Raw genomic sequence first — 20736 nt, forward strand, 5'->3', positions numbered from 1 at the left:
TAATTTCTCCAAGAAAGAACGTATCTTGCCCGGCCTTGAGAAAGATCCGAGTCTGGGCCTTATTCAAGCGAAGCGGCCAGAAATCGATTTTGTCGACGGGTCATGTTTCATGGGAAACTTCTATGCAGGTTTCCTTGGAACTAATGGCTGGCTGACGGAATGTATCGTAGTGGATGTGGAGATCATCACAAGTGCGGTACTCTGCTTCGAGTCCGGATGGTTGTGACCCGGAGGGGGGTGGACGCTTTCAGTATTACAGAAGCGATACCAGGATCCAGATAATACGCATTCGTGGCCGGAGTGCATAAGGGTGTCGCGCTGAACCTTACTGGGACGATATTCCATCGACCTGGAGTCGGGCAGGTCGATGGGTGCCTCTATATGTGTAGTGGTCGGCAGATAGGACGGACCGTGAAGCACCGCGGGCGGCTCCACCGCCTTCGTGCACCGCCCGGTTGGGGTCACAGTGCCGATTTATTGGCCCACCCGGGCTCGGCGTGAACCAGGCTCAGCAGGTGGCCCCAGAAAGTTCGGTCCAGAATATTACTCAACATCTTCGATCATTCCAAACTCTGGGTTGACTATGTATTCATCCGCTTGATCTGGTGTGTCGGACCATTCAGCTTGAATTGTGTGGAAGTCTGCGTGTGGGATTGGAATTTATTAAAAGAATGGAGTCCTAGGTAAAGAGATAGGAATATAAGATAGCTACTAGCTAACTACTATCTTTATAAAGTTACTTTTATAATTACTGCTATTACTATTTACTAGAAGAATAAAAAGTATAATAACTTAATTAATTTAATTATTCTCTAAATCTAATATATTTATTAAGTCTTATTTATTTAGTTAACCTCCTCTATTTTATTACTCTCTCTATATTATTATTTAGAGTAATAATTCTTTTCATTTAATTTAAATATTATTAATAGTTCTATTTTATTAATAAATATCTTTAAAACTTTAATATTAATTAACTTATCACTTATTAATTTAATAAGAGATTATAAACTCTTTATAATATATAGTTAAAGTATATTTTATATTATAATATTAAGCTTTTCTTAATAATATTTATCTCTATTAGAAATAATATTATAACTTTAATCTCTAGAGAGGAATAATTATAATATAATATATTTAGTTTATATAAAGTAATAATATACTTTTAAGCTTTATTATATTTATTTTAAACCTTAAAATAATTAATAAACTATTAAATAAGCTATTTATTTTAAGGATTTATAGAAAGAAATTTAAAAAAGAAAATATTATTAATAGCTTTTAAATAACTAAATAAGTTTTTAAGACTTTTCTTTTCTATATTATTATTATAATATATTAATATTATTATTATTATTAATATTATATTAAGATTTAAGTTATTAATATTATAAAAAGAATAAATCTTTAAGACTTTTATTATAACTTTAATTAGCTTTTATTTATTATTATTTATTTAATATAACTTATATTATGAAGTTTTTAATAACCTTAATAGTTAAATATCCTATTAATTAAAGCTATTATCTATTTAATATAACTTATATTATAGAGTATTTATTAACCTTAATAATTAAGTACCTTATTAGCTAAATCTATTATTATTAATATTACTATTTAATAATCTATTTAGTAGCTATAGAGATTCTACTTATTATTATATAATACTATATATTAATATAGATTAAAGATATTATTAATACTTTATATTATACTACTTTTTATATTAAGTAGATATAAGAGCTATATAAAGTATAAGCTATATAATAAACTAAATAGAGATAGGAATATAAGTGTAATAATTCTCAACCTCGTTAAAGGAATGCATCTTAAGAATGGCCTAGAAAGCAGGGAATTGCGCTGTAAATCCGCGATTGATGAGGGCTTGTCTCTGCAGCCTTTGGGCATAGCTAAAGAGTCCATTTCAGAGTAGAAGATGATGCATTTCTCCAACCTCATACAGATACCGTGAGTTCCTACGTGATATAAAAGGTTGGAGAGAACCGCTACTCCTAAGTGTTCAAGAAGCGGCACGAAGCTTACTGAGAAAGCAACCAGAACTGTTCTTTCGATGAGGTTCTCATCCCAAGCCGAGGTCGGCTATCTATGGCCGAATGGTGAATAGAAAACCCCTCCGCAAGTTCACACACATCAATGTGGTCACAAGAGTTGATAAGCGACAAATCAAACGTCCAGAGAAAACATTTATATTAGTCACAAGATAAACTCCCGGGCAGCATTACATTCCACTACTGAGGTTATCCATATTCACCAAGGTCCTCCAGCAATTTCATGAACGCCGCTGATCATCCAGCGTTATCGCTCCAACACTCGTTCCATAGTCGTTTCAGTGGTCTCAAAATGTTCAAACAACCTGAGATACTATCTGAGAGTCTTCATAGAAGTCAAACACACAATTTTGATGTCTGTTGGGTGCAGAGATCAACTCAAGGTAATGAATGATGTCGTAAAGTCGCTCGGCCACTTCATAAGGGCCGGTCCCAACGCAGCCGGCCTCGTGGACCATAATACTCCTTGAATTTGATATCGTCCAAGTCTACCGACTTCCCGAGTCTTCCACGTTGGCTTGGTGAAGCGGAGGATGCATCAGCCTCCGATCCGGATCGCTTGCGGAGGCAACCGCCCTCGACTCTTTCTCATCATTCTTTTCCGCAATCCTTATCTTCTCGTCCTTAATCCCCGAAATACTCTATTCATTACTCTCTGTAGTCTCCTCGCTAATCTTTCCAGCTTCTCCTTGGAGCTATTGCGAAGAAATTGGCTGATGCAACATGTCATCGCTCTCAGATGCGTCATGTCGATCTCGGACATTGTTGGTGGTAGGTCTCGCATAATTTTGACTTCCTTGAGAAGAATTCCGACTGTTGCAGTATTCTTTGTGACTTGAGTCATCAATTCAATATGCTCGGCAGTTTGGCATACTTGGGCGGCAGCACAACGCAAGGAACCGTGACGATAATATAAAGAAGCTCTCATCCCAAAACAAAACCTAAAGCTCGTCTCAATGTCCCCAAAACTCTTATAATGAGGTGCCGATATCGACCATCTTCCACAGTCTGTCAAGCACGTTTGCCTTGTCGATGAATCCATCAATATCTTCCCGCCTCCAACGACGGTCTTCCCTCCGGCATCGCCCTGCTGCTGTTGGTGTCGTTGCCGCTCCTTCTGCCAATTCCAGACGGGCACCTTCTCACGCAACGAGGCCTTCTCACTCGCTTTTTTTGGCTCCCAGCCGACGCATTCATTGTCGTGCGTGATGCGTGATGTGTGATGCGTTATTTGCTATCCTCGACGAGCTTCCGTCGCTCCTCCGCCATCATATCGACGATCCTCTCCCTCTCACCGTTGGTGTCCAGGACATCATCGTCGAGCGCTACATGAATTATAGCCGAGTTCACGCCTACAGCATCCCGCCGCAGCCGGGAAACGTGACCCTCTCCGTATTTGTCGTCGATATTGCCCTCTTCCGCGTGCTGTGACGCCCTCTCTAGCTGGCTCGCATCAACACGCTCGCCCCTGAAGCAATACTTTATGCTCTTATCCACGACCATTATCGGTGCCGGAATGCAGCTTCCGTCGCTTTGGGCCAAAGCCACCGCCATTGTCTTACCACCGTGGCCCGCGAAGTTGCTAGTCCTGTTCTACAGCGCATTCATCCAGGTATTTCTCCGTGGGCTCAGTGCAGACCCCGTCTTCACCAATATGACCGTTGCAAGGATAACACCCGCTTACAACGTCATCATACCGTTGCATCACACGTGCAAAACGTTACTCTGGACCATGGCCTCCGCTCTCGGGAAAGCTGCCGGCGTTGTATGAGGCCTAGAAAGTCCGGAAGTTTACACCGAAATCCTCTCGCTGCTGATCCCCCGTAGACATTGGAAGCATGATGATGCAGATACGGCACAACCGTGGGTCACGGAAAGCAGCGGCCGCAAGGCCAGGCGGGTTGCCAAGACGAACTTCGATATACCATCCGCCATGGACAAGTCTCTGGGGATCGAGGAGCTGGAGGCTCTGGCACAACAAGACGCCAGCCCGGTGCCGGGCTGATTTGAAGTGGTATATGCGTGCAACGACGGCATTCTGGAGCAGCCAGGATGGTTGAGGGTCGCTGTACTGTCATGTTTTAAGTTCTTTCTTTCTTCTCTTCCCCTACTGAAAACGACCTCTGCAAATGCCGTCGGTGTTCCGATACCCACCCAAGCAGTCTTAAAATGAAGATGGAGACTTCAGCTGACTTCTTAAAGAGACAATATCGGCCCACCACTCCAGACCAAGAAGACAGGATACTGTGATGTCCATAAGATATATATAGAGCATGACCATCGCCGCAATAAGGATCAGGGATAAGCAGAGTGATGCAAGCAATTTGCCAATGCAGACAGAGGCTGACGGAGAACGCCTCCAAGTTCCGCCATAGAGCCTGATGAAATTTGCTAAAATACCTGAGCGGAGTTCCAAACTCTTCCTGTTTGGCTTCTTGATATTGCCGAGTGACTTTGGTCGCTAATGGAGATTGGTAGTAGGCATGGTTGTGGGGGTTGTTCTCCAGCTTTCAATAGGGAAGACTTTGGGAAATTTGGCTTCCTAATGTTAGTAGACTTTGTTTTATTTCTTCATAGCGTGAGTTGTCATTGAATCGAGAACATCATCATAACTGTCACTGTCTTTACTTCTGCCGTTCCCGTTTTCTCTGTCTCATTGCGGAATATCAAAACGCTGAATCAAAGCATCGAATAATTCGGAATCCTTACGGAGGCGACTTCTTTACGGCCCGTAATCCACGATTGGTCGTGAGACTTAGCCATCCCTTTGGACCTCTTAGAAGTCTCGGTCATCTCCGCAAAGATCTCGCTATTGAAGTCCCAGATCCTGTTTTCGAAACCTCTGACATCTTGCTTGTATCGAACAACCCTCGATTCTTTCTCTTGACGGAAGACGGGCGTCGTCACGAATGCGGGAGTGAGTCCGGAGATCCGGAAATATTCAGGTGGTCCTAGAGTTAATCCACCAGAAATCCCCGCGTTAGCGTCTAAACCAGAAAAAGAGGGCAACCAGCAAGCGACCCTGCAAGATGGCTTAGATCCTATGCCCCCAGCATTTTTGCCTGACATTGCGATGCTCAACGAAGCCTGCCAGTCAGTCAGCACATGGAGCCAAAAATAAAAACATACAACACCAGGCATTCGCCGGTCGTCACCGACCCGACTACTACTCCAGCCCTCACTGGCTTAGCTATGGGAGAGCGGACGGGATCCCGCGTTCTCCAGTGGGTATGGTCGTATGTGATAAGTGTGGTTGGGATGAGAGACTATGTTGTGTTTGTCACGGGAATTAGATAGTGCTAGATCTATCTCGTTGTTTTCTTGCGTTGATTGGGGTCTCTGGTGTGTACATCGACCGGGTAGGTGTTGGAGAGCTAAATGGTTGCGTGGAGTTCAAGTTAGTATTTGACGGGGGAAATGACTACAAGCTTAGGGTAAATGATAGCATGCTCATGAAAATGCGACGACCATTTAGCAGTAATACCACCAACATCCCTTTTTCTGGGACTTACCGACCTAGAGGCCGTGGCAGACTGTTCCTCAGTTAGTCATAGAAAGGCTCATGGAATTTTGCTTTGCCTTGTATGTAGTCTCCCTGGAATTTTGCCGTTGTCGTGTGTAAATTGCCCGTGTGGTCTTGCGTCTCGGATTGTCTCAACTTTGCAACGTCCGAAAATTCAATCCGGGCCACCGAGACCGCAGGGACGGTTCACACGTCCGTGCGGGGCTTGTGCGGATCTCCGGCCCCGTCTTGGATCCAGTGCCGTCCTCCCGGTCCGGCTGTGGTGCTACTAGTGTATCAAGCTGTGAAGATTTACCCGAGGCAGCATGAGCGTGTTTTTGTGGTCTCACGATGTATATATCTCTCTTTTGGTTTCATTGATTTATTTCCATACGAGGCTTGAGCATAGCTTTTCTGGTCGCAAGCTGAGATGATGTCGCAGCCAACCGGTGCATGCGATGGGCGACCGGTAGGTACATTTGGTTTCAGTATCTCCGCTTTTTCTCCAAGTACTATCAACCACGAAATTCGCAATTGGCCTGAAAAAAAGCCACGTCCTTGTTGATTGGCTGCGTCTCCGCACCCGAAGAATCAAAAGTACCGCACGTCAGAAGCACCCAAATGGGAAATGGGGTAGATGTCCCTTTGGCGAATGTCGACATGGAAGGGGCCAGTAGACAGCATTCCGCTGAAGTTGTGTGTTGCAAGCTTGATTGATGCATGAGGAGTTGGCGTACGCTATTCAATTATTGAAGCGATGGCAATTGCAGCGTCGTGGTGTCGCCCGGGGAGGCGTCAGCGCCCCCAACCAGGGGCGCTTCTGGGCAGGTCCGAGTCACGTGGCTGATACCAGGTCACGTGGTACATTGCGGTTGGCCGGACCCCGCCTTAGGTAATTGGGACCCACAGCCAGCCACACTCAGCCACAGAATGAAAGTGCCCCCATTAGATATCTAAAAAGGCAAGCAACATTTGTCATTGTCTTTAGAGGTTGGCAATGAATCTCAAGGTAGCCTGAAGATTAATTGTAGACTTGTCACCAGCATAACAATTTAGGACGGGATTGACGGGAAGACACGGTCCAGTGGCTGCACTTTCCATGTGACCAGTCGGGTGGATGGGAGGTGCTGTGCCGCTGCATCCACAGTGATGACGCTTTGACCACCATGACCGCTGCCCAGCCAACCAAACATCAACACACGTCACGTCGCATTCATCGGACATATTCCAGATCCTACCTATCAACCCAACTCGCCCACGGTCGGTACCCGCTTGCGCCCAATTCAACACAACGAGCTGCAACACCACACGAGCAACATGCATCCCACGGAACCGCAACTGCAGGAAGGGGAATGTCGGCCCACTGTCTCGACTCCAACGGCGACCTCTCGACCTGGCCATCTTATCGACGAAGCAATCCAGCTCAACCTGATCGTCTTGGCCTGGCTGCAAGACCTCCCTTCCTCTGCAGCCTTCGCGCCTTCCGAAACTTCCAATTCCACATCAACCGAGGCATCGATCGCCAACTCCGGCCCGTCCCTATTTCACTCCGTCGACGCAAGCATGCCGAAAGACGCACCGAAAACACCGCAGACCGGAAGGAGAGGGAGATCCCGCAGAGGGCGGAAGCTCGCCGAGACAGACACCGACGACACCGAAGGGCTTCCCGACTCGCCCACCCCCCGCCGACCGACCGCACGCCCGACCGCACAGCGCGTAACCCGAGCCGCGTCAAGAGGAACCGATCAAGGAACACAAAAGCGGGCACCCGCCGGCGGACGCGAGGGAGAACCCTCTTCGTCGTCCAGCATGCTGCGAGACGAGGAGGTTGTTGGAGCAGCTACAACAGCGTCCTCGGTATCTGCGTATTCCAAGGTTTTCGATCGGCTTCCGCTTCGGATCGGGGGCAGCGCCACGCCGTCCCTGTCGACGACTTCAAGCCAAGGGGGGCTAGGCCGACGCCAGCGGAGTCCGGTCAAGGACGTCGTCGATCTCCGCTTCGCTGCGAAGCCTATTGAGCTGGGCCTGGCGCGCAACGCGCCAGCTTTTCCAGAGAGCGTCGAGCGCCTCTACAACAGGCTCAAAGAGATCAAGGACGGCAAGAACATCATACCGGCTTCGATCGAAAGGGAAGTGCTGGCTCGCGAGCGGGAGCTTCAAGGGCGCGAGACCGAGATCAGCACCGACTCTATGAGAAACGACTCCAGCGGGCCTGCCGCTCGGAAACAGTTCCTGGCTGAGCTGGAAATCATGTCGGACGTTGTCGAGCAGACCGTCACTGCAATGCTGGAGAGATGCTCCGAGGCTCACTGGAACGAGTGCGTCCACGGGCCCATGTTGAGGGCGGCAGTTGGGAAAGCCAATGACCCTGTCGTCGGTTCCTGGAACGTGACCTCCGCACGTATCGCAGCGAAGTGGATACCCCAGGACTCGGCCGGCGTTGACTTCCAAGACAGGATGGTCGATTATTGTATCGCCCTTTCCGACAAGGAGACTCGCGCGGCATCCAAGGCTGCGGTCACCCGGAACATGAAGGCTCTCGCCACGGAACGGACGAGGTCGAGTGCTAGTGAGACATCCAGCATAGCGAGCGGGGAGTCGGGGGCATTGAAGCCCGGCAGCCGTAAACAGCCACCCGTACCCAGGCCCTCCGTCAATCACATCGACTACGCCCCCTTGCGGGAGCGCCCCATCACCGTCAGCATCGAGACTAAGAAGTCCCAGATATCGGGTGATGAGGCCCTTGCACAACTGTCCGTGTGGGCGTCATCTCACTTGGCCCGGCTGCGATATCTCTTTGACGACGAGCGCGGGGTGGTCAGCATGCCGCTTCCGCTCGTGCAAATATCCGGGGACACATGGCAGGTCCATTTTGCTGTGGATCGTGACGAGCGCATCGTGAGTTAGCTTCCTTCGCAGGACTGGTACGCAATGCTAACTTTGACAGGACATCTTGAAGGCGTTCGATTTACAAGGAACGAGCACGCTTTTGGGCTGCTACAAGGTCTTTGCGATGTTGCAGGCCCTGAGGGACTGGAGTTCTGGGCCATTTCGGCGGTGGTTTCTGGATTCGCTCGATGTTTAGGGAATATGGGGCATCTTTCGGCATGGGAGGTCCTGGAACCGGCACGGACTTGCCATTGCCGACTGCAGAGAACGTAAGGCGGTTCTCAACACAAACACTCTTCGTGTGCCAAGTCCTCAACGCTGCTCAGGTCCTTCTTGGAGAACGATCTTTTCGGTTTCCCCAGGGCCTGCGAGCCCCGGTTGATGTTGTCAAGCTGCTGACCATCTGGGGTCTGGGCAACGAGAAAGGCACCGAGGCTCTTGTTGTCAACCCGCGCGGCGCGGTCATGAACAACGGGATCGAGATGACTCGGATCAGAGCTTCCTGAACGTATACATTTGTACGGAAGGAATAGAAGAACCTCTCATCTTCCCCTCTGACCCTACCTTGTAGCACCATACATGTTGCCTATCATGGCGCGGTCCTTGGACGATGCCAACAACGACAGGATGTCCCATTGCGTGGGTTCCCTCGTCGCTCACCAGCTAAAGAGGTTACATGGATGCGGATGAAGGTCGGATCGATCAATCGCCGGCCCTGATGTCGTCTTTCGGGCAGACCAGGATGATGGCTAGTCGGAACCTGTCAAACTGGATCATTCGAGAGGTGAAAAAGCCCGGCTAGGAATTTTTCACAGTTGAAGAGCATTGGAATAGGTGTTGCGAAGTCAAAATGGCGGTAACCGCGCAAGGGTCTGGATTTCGGCAATGGAGGTCGACCTGCCGCCGTGGACACCGAAATGTAAATCGGATTCGCGATGATGAGCGCCCATTAGTTTCGCGAACCATGACCACCGGTCTAATAGCCTTTCAGTTCAGAAACTTAAGCGCTCCTTCACCATCATCTTGCAACGTCTCTGCGGGTTCGATACATCCGTCCATCCAGCTCCGGAGTCGGCAACCGACCGCCCCACTTGCCCCGTTCCGCTCCGCCCAGGGTGTGTGGGGCAGCCGGAAGCCGGAGACTCCGATGCCGATGCCAGCACCGCCCGTCCCAGCCTCGACCCTACCGGAAAGTCAGAGCTCAGACGCGCCATCTGGGACGAGCTCATACAAGAAAAGACTCCTCCCTCTTCGCCCATATCTCCCAGCGCGTGGAAGAGGACCGCCGATCCCGATATGTCCAACCTCTCCTTCACCTTCAGAGGCGACGAGGATACGGTTCCCGAGGAGGCCGTCGACAAGAGCATCGAGAACCAGATAAAATCGTGTGCTTTTCCCTGCTGTCCGGCTCCTCACCGAGTCGCCCGGCGTGTCTCTGGCGCTCGGCCCGATCCTGGAGAACAACACGAACCCGGTGAAGAGTCTTCTGAGGCTCGTGAGAGTTGAGCAGGCCGTTGAGCAGGCCGTTGAGCAGGCCGTTGAGCAGATCCGCTGCTCAAGAGGCCTTGAGCTGTCTATAGAAAGTAGCAGGAAATCATCGAGCGCAGTGATGCAGGCTCGAGAGATGCGAGTGGTGATAAAACTGATTAGGATGAGGCCAATGACACGCTTCTTCAAGAGGACTTTCGGCGATCTTCCTGTTGCTTTTGGTGATGTTTTACTTGGTTCTCAAACAGAATCTACTTCAAGGAGACCCCTTCTTTCCTGTCAGTCTGGCTCAAACTCATAGATCAATCTTCCGGTTGCGTATGTCATGATGATGTGGCATCTAGATCAGAGCGAATGGTGTGATGAATATCTATCATACCATGGACACCCATAGTACATTCGATACCCTGCGTTGCTTTGATCGCCCCAGTACGCAATGCATCTTAAAGGTTCCATCGTAATCGCATGTGTTTCTTTCATCGGTTTCGGAACGAACTGTCTGATCACTTCAAAGGCCGTCTTTGTTTCTCCTGAAGACACCAGACCTCAAGGCTTAAGACTCACCCACAAGACCCAAGACCCTTTGAGTTTCCACCAGTAGATTCGACCAGCAAAGACCCCAAAGACAGCAGGCATCGATGAGCCATGTCTAGATACAAAAACGACATAAAGACTGCGTGCAACTCACCTGTATCTCACCTGCAAAGACCACTCTCGATCAACCTTTCTTCACCTTATTTCCATTCCAAAGAAATGGCGCAGCGAAAGCTAACCCGCGGCGTCAGCATGCCCATCTGGACATCAAACTCCAAAATACCCTTCAGCGACTCAACTTCTCATCAAGAACGGCCTCAAAGTAACGGCATTCAACGCAAGGTAGGCAGAGCCCAAGTCCACTTCTTGCCGTCAAATAACTAACGCGCCGCCCCTCCCAGCTTCCCAGTGCGATGCAGTCGACTCGGAATCTGCTGAAGACAGCCATCGTCTACATCCGAATCGCCTGCCGCACCATCGCACTCGCACTCGCCCTCGTCCACTTCGGCATCGGAATAGCTTTGATCGGCGACGTCGTTGGCTGGTTCGCGTGCCGGAACGCGGCAGCGTCTACGTCTGCTGGGGGAAACGCCGTTTGTCACGTTTACAACCAGATTCATTTCTCTTTGGCCTGTGTCAAAGACTTTCTTGGTGCTGTGATGGATGTTGTGGTGGCGGATGCCTCTTCCAGGCGAACTGCTGTTAGTAGCATCGGATAAGATCTGTCATCGGCTTGGGCGTTTGGGGGGCGGGGGGAATCCCTACGTGTGTGACATTTGGTTCAGGCTTTGCTAGACATGAGGGGGAATCGATGAAGAGACGGGTCAGACTGGGAGTTCTTTTGACTTACAGAATGCGTAGTCATGAATGATGATTCATTCCCTTGACTTTTTTCTCTCAGTAAATCAAGCCCTTCTATTTTACGGCCTGCATTCTTTTCGTGACCGTTGCATCATTTGACTCAATCACAAGTCTAAGGGATGTCCATGTTTCTTACGGGTAGTGGTACTGACAAGTCTCAAGACATATTGCGTATCGTTTCACTTGAAGAGACGAGGTATTGGCAACATAGTACACAAGTAACTGGGAGTGAAATTGACATGAGTCTTCCCATGAGGTCATTGCAGTTGAGGTGCTTCATTGCGCGCTGCCTTTCCGTCGGAGAGCTGATTCGAGAAGTGGCAGATCCATGCGTCGAAATTCTGTAATTCATCTGTACGAACGGCAAGAAACTCCTCGAGAATCCCGACCAGGTGACGACTATGCTTTCATCGAAACCGAATGACCAGAGTCGCGGCATGCACCACGGGCTATGAACTTTTCGCGAACATTCCCTCACTTTGGTGTCTTGGAATTGGTACTCACTGAGAGTTGATGAGAGCAATTTCAGAGGCTATTCAACACCTTGTGATGGCAGCCACGGACAGACATATGCCGCACGGTATCGGTCAAGTCTCCCGAGAAGATGGCAGGCCAGTTCTATTATACACCCTGCAGGAGCACATTCGTGGAAAACATATCGCTACATTCCCAAGAAGCATTCAATTGGGATATAACATGTCGAGTCTGCAGTGGGATGGACAGGAACATGAAGTGAAGTGAGTAAGTAGGTGGTGGAGGCGGATAGACGTCATGCCTTTTGCTAGGTAGATTGTAAGTTTCGTCCAATCCTTCCACACCCACCTATGAAACTCGCCGAGAAACAGGAATGCCTGAAGAAGAACCCGTTGGCCCTCCTGGACGATGATGAAGTTGTCTCGAGTCCCGACTCAGTTCTTCATCAGACTGAAGTCGACTTCATTGTTCGATGAAGTTCTCCCGAGTCCCGACTTCAGTAGAGTTCTCAGCGTGCGCACTATCTTACCTCTATGTCGTTGTCTTCATCTCTAGTCATCGAAGAAGCTGGATCATGACAGAATCGCGCAGCTTGCGGCCTCGGCAACAACACCCCCGATTCAGCAGTGAGGCCCTGAGCCACCCGCGAGAGGTAATCTATGCTTGAAGGACAGGTAGCTGAACGGCTACTTGCGCATGGACGCCACGGCTGAAAGGAGCCGCGGAAGTCGAATCAAGGTACCATGGGCTGGAACGTCATTCATGGAGTTCTCAAGGTACACCGCAAGCCACCACGACGTTACAAAGTTCATCGCCAGCCACTGGGGTTCGACATCATAGATCAGACAGGCAACTTGAAGGAGTCTTGCTGCATTGCACTCCACCAGCTTTACCATTGGTGGAGCGAAACTGCCTTTGGTTTTCAGGTTGGTCGCGATGGGCTTCAGCAGCCCAGAGCCCCCGAGCCGGATGGATGGTCGGTCGCCTTGGAGAACGACAACGGTGTTGGCTAGGCCGCAACGAACTTAGTGGCACATGGCACATTGACTTTGATTCAAGGTGTTTTTTTTTTTTTGATCTGAGATGGAGAAGTTCTTGCAAGCAAGCTGAGAGATGCCGATGATACAGGTGGGCGAATGACGCGGGGCATGAATAAAAATCCGAGTAAGGTAGAGGCGGCAGCGGCGCGGGGAGAGACCTCGACGACAGTGGAGGTCTCTCCCGAGCGCAGGTGCAGGACGTTGCAGCTTCAACTTGGGGCGGGCCCGGGCCCTTCCAGGGCTGTGGACGCCACGGTTAGCGGAGTGGCGGGCTGGGCTTCAGTGGAGTTAGGGAGCAACTCACCCTGCCAAACTGCCCAATCCAAACAACCTACGCCTAAGAAAAAAAAGACCTGATCTTAGGTAAGAAAAAAAGAAGGGAAAAAAAGCCAGTCGCCCGCCCGGCAGCTTTTTCGACAAAAATGTGCATTTGGCAGATGGCATTTTCCCTCGCTCTCAATTGCCAAACACAGCAATCGTGCCCCAGGCAGCTGCTGTTATGAGCCGGAAAGTTCAAAGGTCATGATGCAAGAAGGGCTTCATGTTCCCCGCACCACAAACGTACATCTTCACACATCATCGCCAACGACTTCGCCCAACAGCTGCTGCCTCTCTCACGTCCTCATTATTCAGTTTCGCATCGCTCAAGGATTATGACCATACACGTCGGTCGCACCTTATTGTCGATGATATTTCAACGCCGCGTCGATTAGATTTCACTGTACTGCGATTGCGTCTCGTGAACAGACTCCAAGCAGCCCTTCGCAAGTTCTCCTACGTCTCTGGCGCACCGGATCTCGCGTTTACCGTCTCGAGAGACATTGTCATCTTCACTGCTGTGCGGCAACACGGCTTTCCTTGCTTCACAAACGTTACGTGGACCAGACAGTCCGCACCACACCAGACACCATCATGAGGGCCACGAAGCTCCAGCTGTGCGCTCCAGCTGACGATCGCAGATATCTCGTCACCACAACATTGGCATTCGCCATAACCCTTCCCTCGTGCGACTTCGCAACCCTCTGTTACGCACCTACCGAGAAGAGCACGTCAGTTATTCCATCGTCGACCGGCAACCCGTGGGACTTATTTAACCGATGATCTCGAGCCTCCCCTTCTGGGCGTTGAAGCGACTACTTGAAGAATCCGCCAAGATGCGACTGCCAAATACCCTCACTTCGATCCGGCAACATAGAAAAGATCCGACAGGGGTGGCATGAACTGCAGGGTACCCTCACCTCGACTCTGTCAAACGGAGGAACCGGCTTGGTTATGAGGTCGCCAACAACCAACGCGACCGTTGTCGGCGGGTCGGCTGGCCGAAGAGACCACCCCTCCTACATCTTTTCTCCGCTAGCAACGACTGCAGACTTCGCCAAAACACCAATTCCATCTCGTCAAATCCCGCCGCTCGATACCGTCGTCAACCACTCCTCCAATTGGCCAAAGACCTGCTCGCGATCTCTCCTCGCTTCGAGCGGTATCAGCAGGCGCCGAGATTCTCTTCACCCACTGTTTCCGCTTCTAAAACGATCGTGTTTACCCGCCAGGCGAGCCCAGTCCGCCCGGCCGACTACCCAGCGGAGACTCTTCACACCTGCCAAACAACAAACAGACCGAATTCGGCAATTTGGCGCACAAACGGCCACCCCCTGCTCAAGGCTTTCACTGCGACACTCCAGCCGCTCTTCTACAATTCTGTCCTTATACTCTCCTGTCAACTCGCATTTCTTCTGCCGAGAGAAGACCACCCAACTGGTCAGCAGAACTTCCAGCGCGACCATTGCGCCCACGATAGGCCTGGTCATCCAGAGCTCAACAGTCTGCTCACCGATCGGCCCGAGAGATCGTCAACTTGCCAACGACGGTATCTGGTCACCGTAAGCCTACCAGGAGCTCGGCTACCGAGAGCCCACGAGATACCTAGTTGTAAAGAGCTGAAGGAAATGCTCTGAGTCTACAAGAAGACCCCTTAGGGCCTTTCGAGATCAACGGGTAAGCGGCGGCAACCGTGCGTTGTTTATCGAGGAGACTATTCTCCGAGGTTGCGTGCTGATGATCGCTAACCGTATTCGAGGATTTGAATCCGGTGTGTTCCCTGCTGCTGTATGACGGAACTCACAATCTCGACAAGAGTCCTTCTCCGACTCGGCCTGCCACCGCCATGAACGAGTCCCTATGCCATCTCGATCGGCACAGCTCAAGATTATCAATCCTTTGCCCTCTCGACTGGCATCAAGAGTTCCTCTGCCCCGAAAGTCACAGCCGAAAACAAGACAAGATGATACGTCTTCCTCCCGCCCCATCTACTCTCACGACGACTTCCAATGCATTCGCGGATTATGAGGCTGGCGGGCCTCCGGGCCATGGTGAACGAGACCCTCTGCCCCCGACTGGCACGGCTAAGCTCGTCTTAAGGAAGTGTTGAGAGATGAGAATTTACGGGGGAAATATACGGGCGTAACTGGCGTCCAGTGGAGGATATCGCCCTTCGGCAATCAGAAGCTGGCCAGTAAGCCATACACGACAAATCCCTCCGCACCCGACCGGCACGGCCCAAGACAGATACCTCTGCTATTCCAGCCTGCCCTAAAAATCCTTCTGCTCGAACAAGCATGCCTCAAGACCTCTCTCTCTTTCTCTGCCCCAGCGCCGGTGTCATGGCTCAAGACTCTACTGGACAGTGGAGAAAAGATTGTGAGGGACCCAGGTGGATAGAGCGGATGACGAGCCACCAAAGCCTGTACAACCAGTACAACGAACAGTACAAGGGAAGTTCGGCCTATCAGAGGGAGACCGACGCATCTGGCGGGATCGCACGGGGTCCAGCGAATTGCAGAAGGAAGAGCGTGCCTTGTTCGTTCCCATTTCCATTTTCAGAACCCTTCGACGCTGCGTTCTGCCCGCCAAGGCAGATGATGGGAAAACTGCCACGAACGGCTGGCACAGCGGAGACAGTCTTGTAGATGGTTGCAGCGCAATCAAAACGATCATGCTTTTTCACTCGTTCCGCCTCCGCATCGAGACAATCCAGGCAATATTTCGCTTCCATCTCTAGCACGGCATAACGCGGGCGGTGACGGTCCCCTGTCAGTAGAGACGATACGAACCTGTTGTTGTGAGTGTTTGTCTGGATTCTCTTCGGTCATTCATAGTGCTAACGAAGGAGACAGCGCGGAAACGGACGATTCGGCTTGCGCCAGACACACACGATCGACGCGGTCATTCCGCGAAAAGGTTCTGCGAACAGCTGGCGATGGTTTAACCTCCCATTCAGGGGACCGGGCGCCGACAGTGGGAAGACTTCGACAAATCAGACACGAGTGTTGAATACCCTCTCTCACCTTGACTCTGTCAAATGGCTCTGCTCGCCCCTATGGAACAGAAGAATGCTTCGTTACGCGATCGCCTGCTCCAGTACCCGTTGGCAAGCCGCAAGTCGGAAGTGTGCCAGGTCGGTCAGCTGGAGAAACCGTCTTTCTGCACGAAAGAGGCAAAATATGCATTGCGACGTTGGCGGGAGCGCTCGGTATCGAATATTACAGAACTGAAATTCTGAGAATGACTCGGAGGAGAACGAGCAGTGTGGTGAGTCCGGTCGAAGTGAGGCAGCAAGAGAAAGGCGAACGGAAATCGTCGCAGGTGGATCGGCAACTCCTCTTCACTGGCGACGCAGACCCCAGATCTCGCCAGAACATCATGCGTTCCATCGCAACAGGCTGTCTGAAGACACCGCAACCCATACTTGGTATGTTCTACCGCCCATTTCCCCTCGCTCTTCAGTCCGGCTGACATTGCTGTACGAGAAATTCGGTACACAACAGATACCTCCCCACATCTTCTACTTCTTTACCCTCTTCGCCATTGTCAGATGAAGCGCCGTCTGACGAGCATTTGATTGCCCAGCTAGCAAACCCGCCCATCCAGAGCTTTCGCTGCTGCCAAGCACGACGAACGGGCTACATTCGACTGCTCGGCGCTGACGATACATGAACTGCGCCGACTCGCTCTTCCTATTGATTTCTCTTCTATTCTACCGACCTGGTCGACCGACTGACAAGTCCCCTTGGTAAGAACTCAAGAGTCTATCCTTGATGCCTACGAGAGGGATAACTTTCTAATCGCTGAAATAGGTCGCCGCAAGCCTACATCAAGTCCTTTCCCGAGCCTACGATGCCAGCCCCGAACCTACAAGAAGCCTGGCACCATACCGGCGAGACCGAGACGGGGTCAGGAAGACACCTAGTGCCGCACCCACAAGACCAGCCTCGGGATTTCGTGATGAAGATCAGTACCTGTGTTCGCGTCAGTCTACCCGCGAGACTGGATGCTTCTTTTAATCCATGAGCTACTCTTCCTGACTTCTCAACTGGCGCTGCGAGTTCACTTTTCCGCAAACCGCCACTGCCCGAGACGAGATCAGTCCGTCACCGACCGACACAGCCCAGGCACTGCGAGGGATTCCTGACCCCTTGACATACGGGCTGGCCGGAGCTTTATGTTGGACCGTTAACGGAAGGATACGGAAGCAAACAGCGCAGCTGGCGTGATTGGAGCAAGGGGGAGAGAAGACGAGTACGGCCAGTTTTTGCTGGCTGACGTAGACTGGTCGTGCGGGACCCGGTATATCGCCACGCCTTATGTATTGGGTACTTACTGCGGCATTGACCCTCGGGGAAAGTGCTTTTCATTCTGGACGTATCAAGGACCCGCTATGATGGTCGTGGGATAAAGGTCTAACGCATGAGAGATTTCACATCAGTCATGCTCTCTAGGTCGACGTGCCTCAGAGCAGAGCCACGAGAATCACGGGACGAAGTGTTGGAGACTCTAAAGAAGTGTGAGCTTGATGCTCTAGGTATACCGAATGCACGAGAGAAATTCCGCTTCTACTACGTCAATCTGCCATTCCTCATACCGTCGGGTACAGGGCCAACGTTTCAAGGGTTCAGTCACGGTCACAATATGAGCACTACTAGCTTCGCGTCGAGCATGGGAGGTTTAGAAGCGTGATTCTGTTGTTTCTCAACTGGTCGGGGCTGCCCTAAGCTCGGCATTCTTGAATTGAGGCTCTCGTTCATCAACACAATCGCTCATCAGTGCCGTCTTTTGCGTTCAGCAATCCGCTTGGTTCGATCACCTTGAATAGGATATTATTTCTGGAGCTCGCACATAATGTCCCGTAATCCATATTCCGAACAACCTTGTCTTCGAACCCGGGTACCATGTAAGCTGTCTTTTGTTCTGCATCGGAGGCTTCGCTTTACGTGTCTCTTTTGTTTTACTCTCAGAATCCTGGGTGTCCCAAAAAGCATCAATGTGGACACACGAGAACATACCGGCGGAGGAAACGATTCCATGTCGGGAGTATGGAAAGACCTATTGGACGATTGAGTCGTAGATCTGCCAGGTGCATCTTGACTAGCGTAAGACACCACCCCTCGCCCGGCTCGTCGATACGTTCGAGGGTTCGGAGCAGTCTTATCTTGAGCGGCTGAACGGCAGTACAGTATCAAAACTGCCAAACTGATCCCAGTCCAAGCAAGAACAGGCAGACGTGTTGCTTCTCCAGCTTTTTGGAGTTTCAAGGAGTCTCAAAGGAAATGCAAACTTATCGGTCGAATTTTGCAGAGTTAGAATCCCTTCCTTGAACGACCGCAACTTCTTCGAGCCATCTGAGTCTTCTAACTCCTTCGAGCTCTTTGAGTCTTCAAAGTCCTTCGAGCAACACCATCAGGCATTCCCCATTCTTCTGAGCCGTCCGAATCCACCGGGCCTATCTCACCTCTGCCATCTTCCGGCCTGGCCCACGCGAACACTTCCGCCACGAAGGCCCTCCTCGCTTTTCCTTCGGCGCCTGCTCCGACCACAGACTTCAAGACTCTCCGAATTCGGCATGCTTCACGGAGGGTTGTGGGACAACAACGGTGGGAAGGACCAAGTCGCAACGTTCCTTCTAATGTTCTGAGTTCTTCGAGTCTCTTTGGGTTGTCCAGGTCCCTCACAGGTTTTATAGGTCGCTTGAAATTCCGTGAATGCTTCTTGGGCTCACTTCTGCAGGTACCTGAGAGAAGCAAACAGAGGTGATCTCGCAAACGACCTACTGGAGCCCGCGGACGGTATGGGCGCAGCGGAGAAACCTCCAGCTTCCCTTGGTCAAGAAGTTGCTTCTACGATGTTGGAACCTGACTCCCACAGCGTTTGGCGAACTGCCCCGGTCCCAGAGATCCCCGGATCGACCTTTGTGTGGCGAATTAAGACAGGAACCAGGGCAGTTGTAGTGTCTAAGACGGATTTCCGATCAGGATTGGACGTGAAAGCGCAGTTTGACCGCAACAATGAATACGACTATCCCTGTTGACCTCTCTGGGCCAGTCCAATAGCCTTATGAACTATTGAATCTGTCATGCGGGCGACTCTATCTCGGCTATGGTATCCCAAAAGACATCAGGCTTGCTCGCTTCAGCTCCGCATCCAATCTCGAGTTCCTCTGGCTCAAGCTGTTTAGCTTCATCAGGGTATCATGGCCGCCAACGCACCATGAATGAGCCAGTTGTTTGTCATTGGTGACGAGGGGTCTGTTGATCTCGATCCGAGTTCGGCCGCGAGCATCCTATGGAATACACCGGATTCATGCGAGTAAAAAGGTTGATCCCGCTTCTCTGTTGGCTTGATCCTCCAGTGACGGTTCACTTTCCAGGTGCCAGGCTGACGTTCAACGAAGCCCGAAGTCCACAACGAGGCTTCCGCACCCACCAGCTCTCACCAGTTCTTCCCAATTCGCTCTTTAACCCACTCTGTGTGTAACAATTTGGGAGAATTTGAACGCAAAGAGTGGGAGACAAGAAAGCTGTTCGGAAACCCAACTGGACCGCCGGACGATTCCCGAAATGCGTGATCGAGGGCCAGAGGCACAGGCACGTCCGGCCTGAAGGCAGAAGACCCCTTACGAAAGTCATAAAAGAAGAAAGAAATGGCGCGGCGCATTCTCTCCTCGAACCGTAATCGTCGAGGACAAGAAGTAGGACAGCGGAAAGTCAGAGCTAGGCTTGTTTTAGAAAGCATTGTTACCGAATTATTTGACAAGAAAGAAGTCATGGCAGAAAAGGAGCCTTTGGTAACTATCAGTGCAGATGATAAGAGAGGATCGCCGAGGATACTAATCAAGAGGACCCATTCAGGCTCTGTGGTGTCTTCTGCTACCACAGCTCACCTTCAGCTCCTGAAAGACGCGCAGGGAGGCTGTTCTGGATGGGATCTGCACGAACAATCAGGTGTTCTGACACACACGACACTGGGTACATCAATCTCGTCACACTTACCCACGTCCTGAGTGTCAAGTCACGCTTGGTTGAATGGATCCGGTCTCTCGCCTTTGATATGAGCATGATAGGCTGGGGTTAATTCTGGTATGGTCGTGTAGAAAAGACAATGCATTACACCACGAAGCACGGAAATGGTCCTGTGACCGTTGACATCGCGTTGTCTCAGATGTGAAAACTCCTTCAATGCCATTGGCTTCCCTTCATTTGAACCGTACCGACTCATATCCATACGGAGGAGCAACTGGACACTGCCAGCTTCAGCCTTCCGTGCCTGTATAGGCAGCCCCTCATCCGCCCCTCTGCTTACAGAAACTGACCTAGCCTCCGCACTCCTCAGTACTGTCCATGGACCAAAAACAGAGCAAGCGACGCAACATGTATCCTCTCGAAATAGTACAGCCCAGTACAAGCCATTACAACACCAAAGAATGTAGTCTTCCAGTCTCAGATAGTCTCTTGGACGAGCAGGCCTTTTGATCCACCCTTTCTTACGCGCTGGGATGGGCAGAACGAGAAAACGATGGATACTCCGGCTTCTCCCATGTGTCATC

The 20736-nt window shown here is 50.7% G+C and overlaps 2 protein-coding genes across 2 annotated transcripts; both read left to right on the forward strand.

The window, feature by feature from the left end:
- Window positions 1–3555: 3555 nt before the first annotated feature.
- On the forward strand, window positions 3556–4077 carry CkaCkLH20_13031 (uncharacterized protein; the record flags this gene model as incomplete). The annotated part of the gene is made up of 2 exons (XM_038895742.1): window positions 3556–3782; window positions 3900–4077. 2 exons carry the CDS (start codon window positions 3556–3558, stop codon window positions 4075–4077), a joined length of 405 nt encoding a protein of 134 aa, XP_038738954.1.
- Window positions 4078–6891: 2814 nt separating this feature from the next.
- On the forward strand, window positions 6892–11204 carry CkaCkLH20_13032 (uncharacterized protein; the record flags this gene model as incomplete). Its single annotated transcript, XM_038895743.1, has 5 exons — window positions 6892–8472; window positions 8522–8612; window positions 9455–9848; window positions 10737–10827; window positions 10887–11204. 5 exons carry the CDS (start codon window positions 6892–6894, stop codon window positions 11202–11204), a joined length of 2475 nt encoding a protein of 824 aa, XP_038738955.1.
- Window positions 11205–20736: the final 9532 nt, after the last annotated feature.

Source organism: Colletotrichum karsti (assembly GCF_011947395.1).
Source record: "Colletotrichum karsti strain CkLH20 chromosome Unknown Scaffold70, whole genome shotgun sequence".
Lineage (NCBI taxonomy): Eukaryota > Fungi > Ascomycota > Sordariomycetes > Glomerellales > Glomerellaceae > Colletotrichum > Colletotrichum karsti.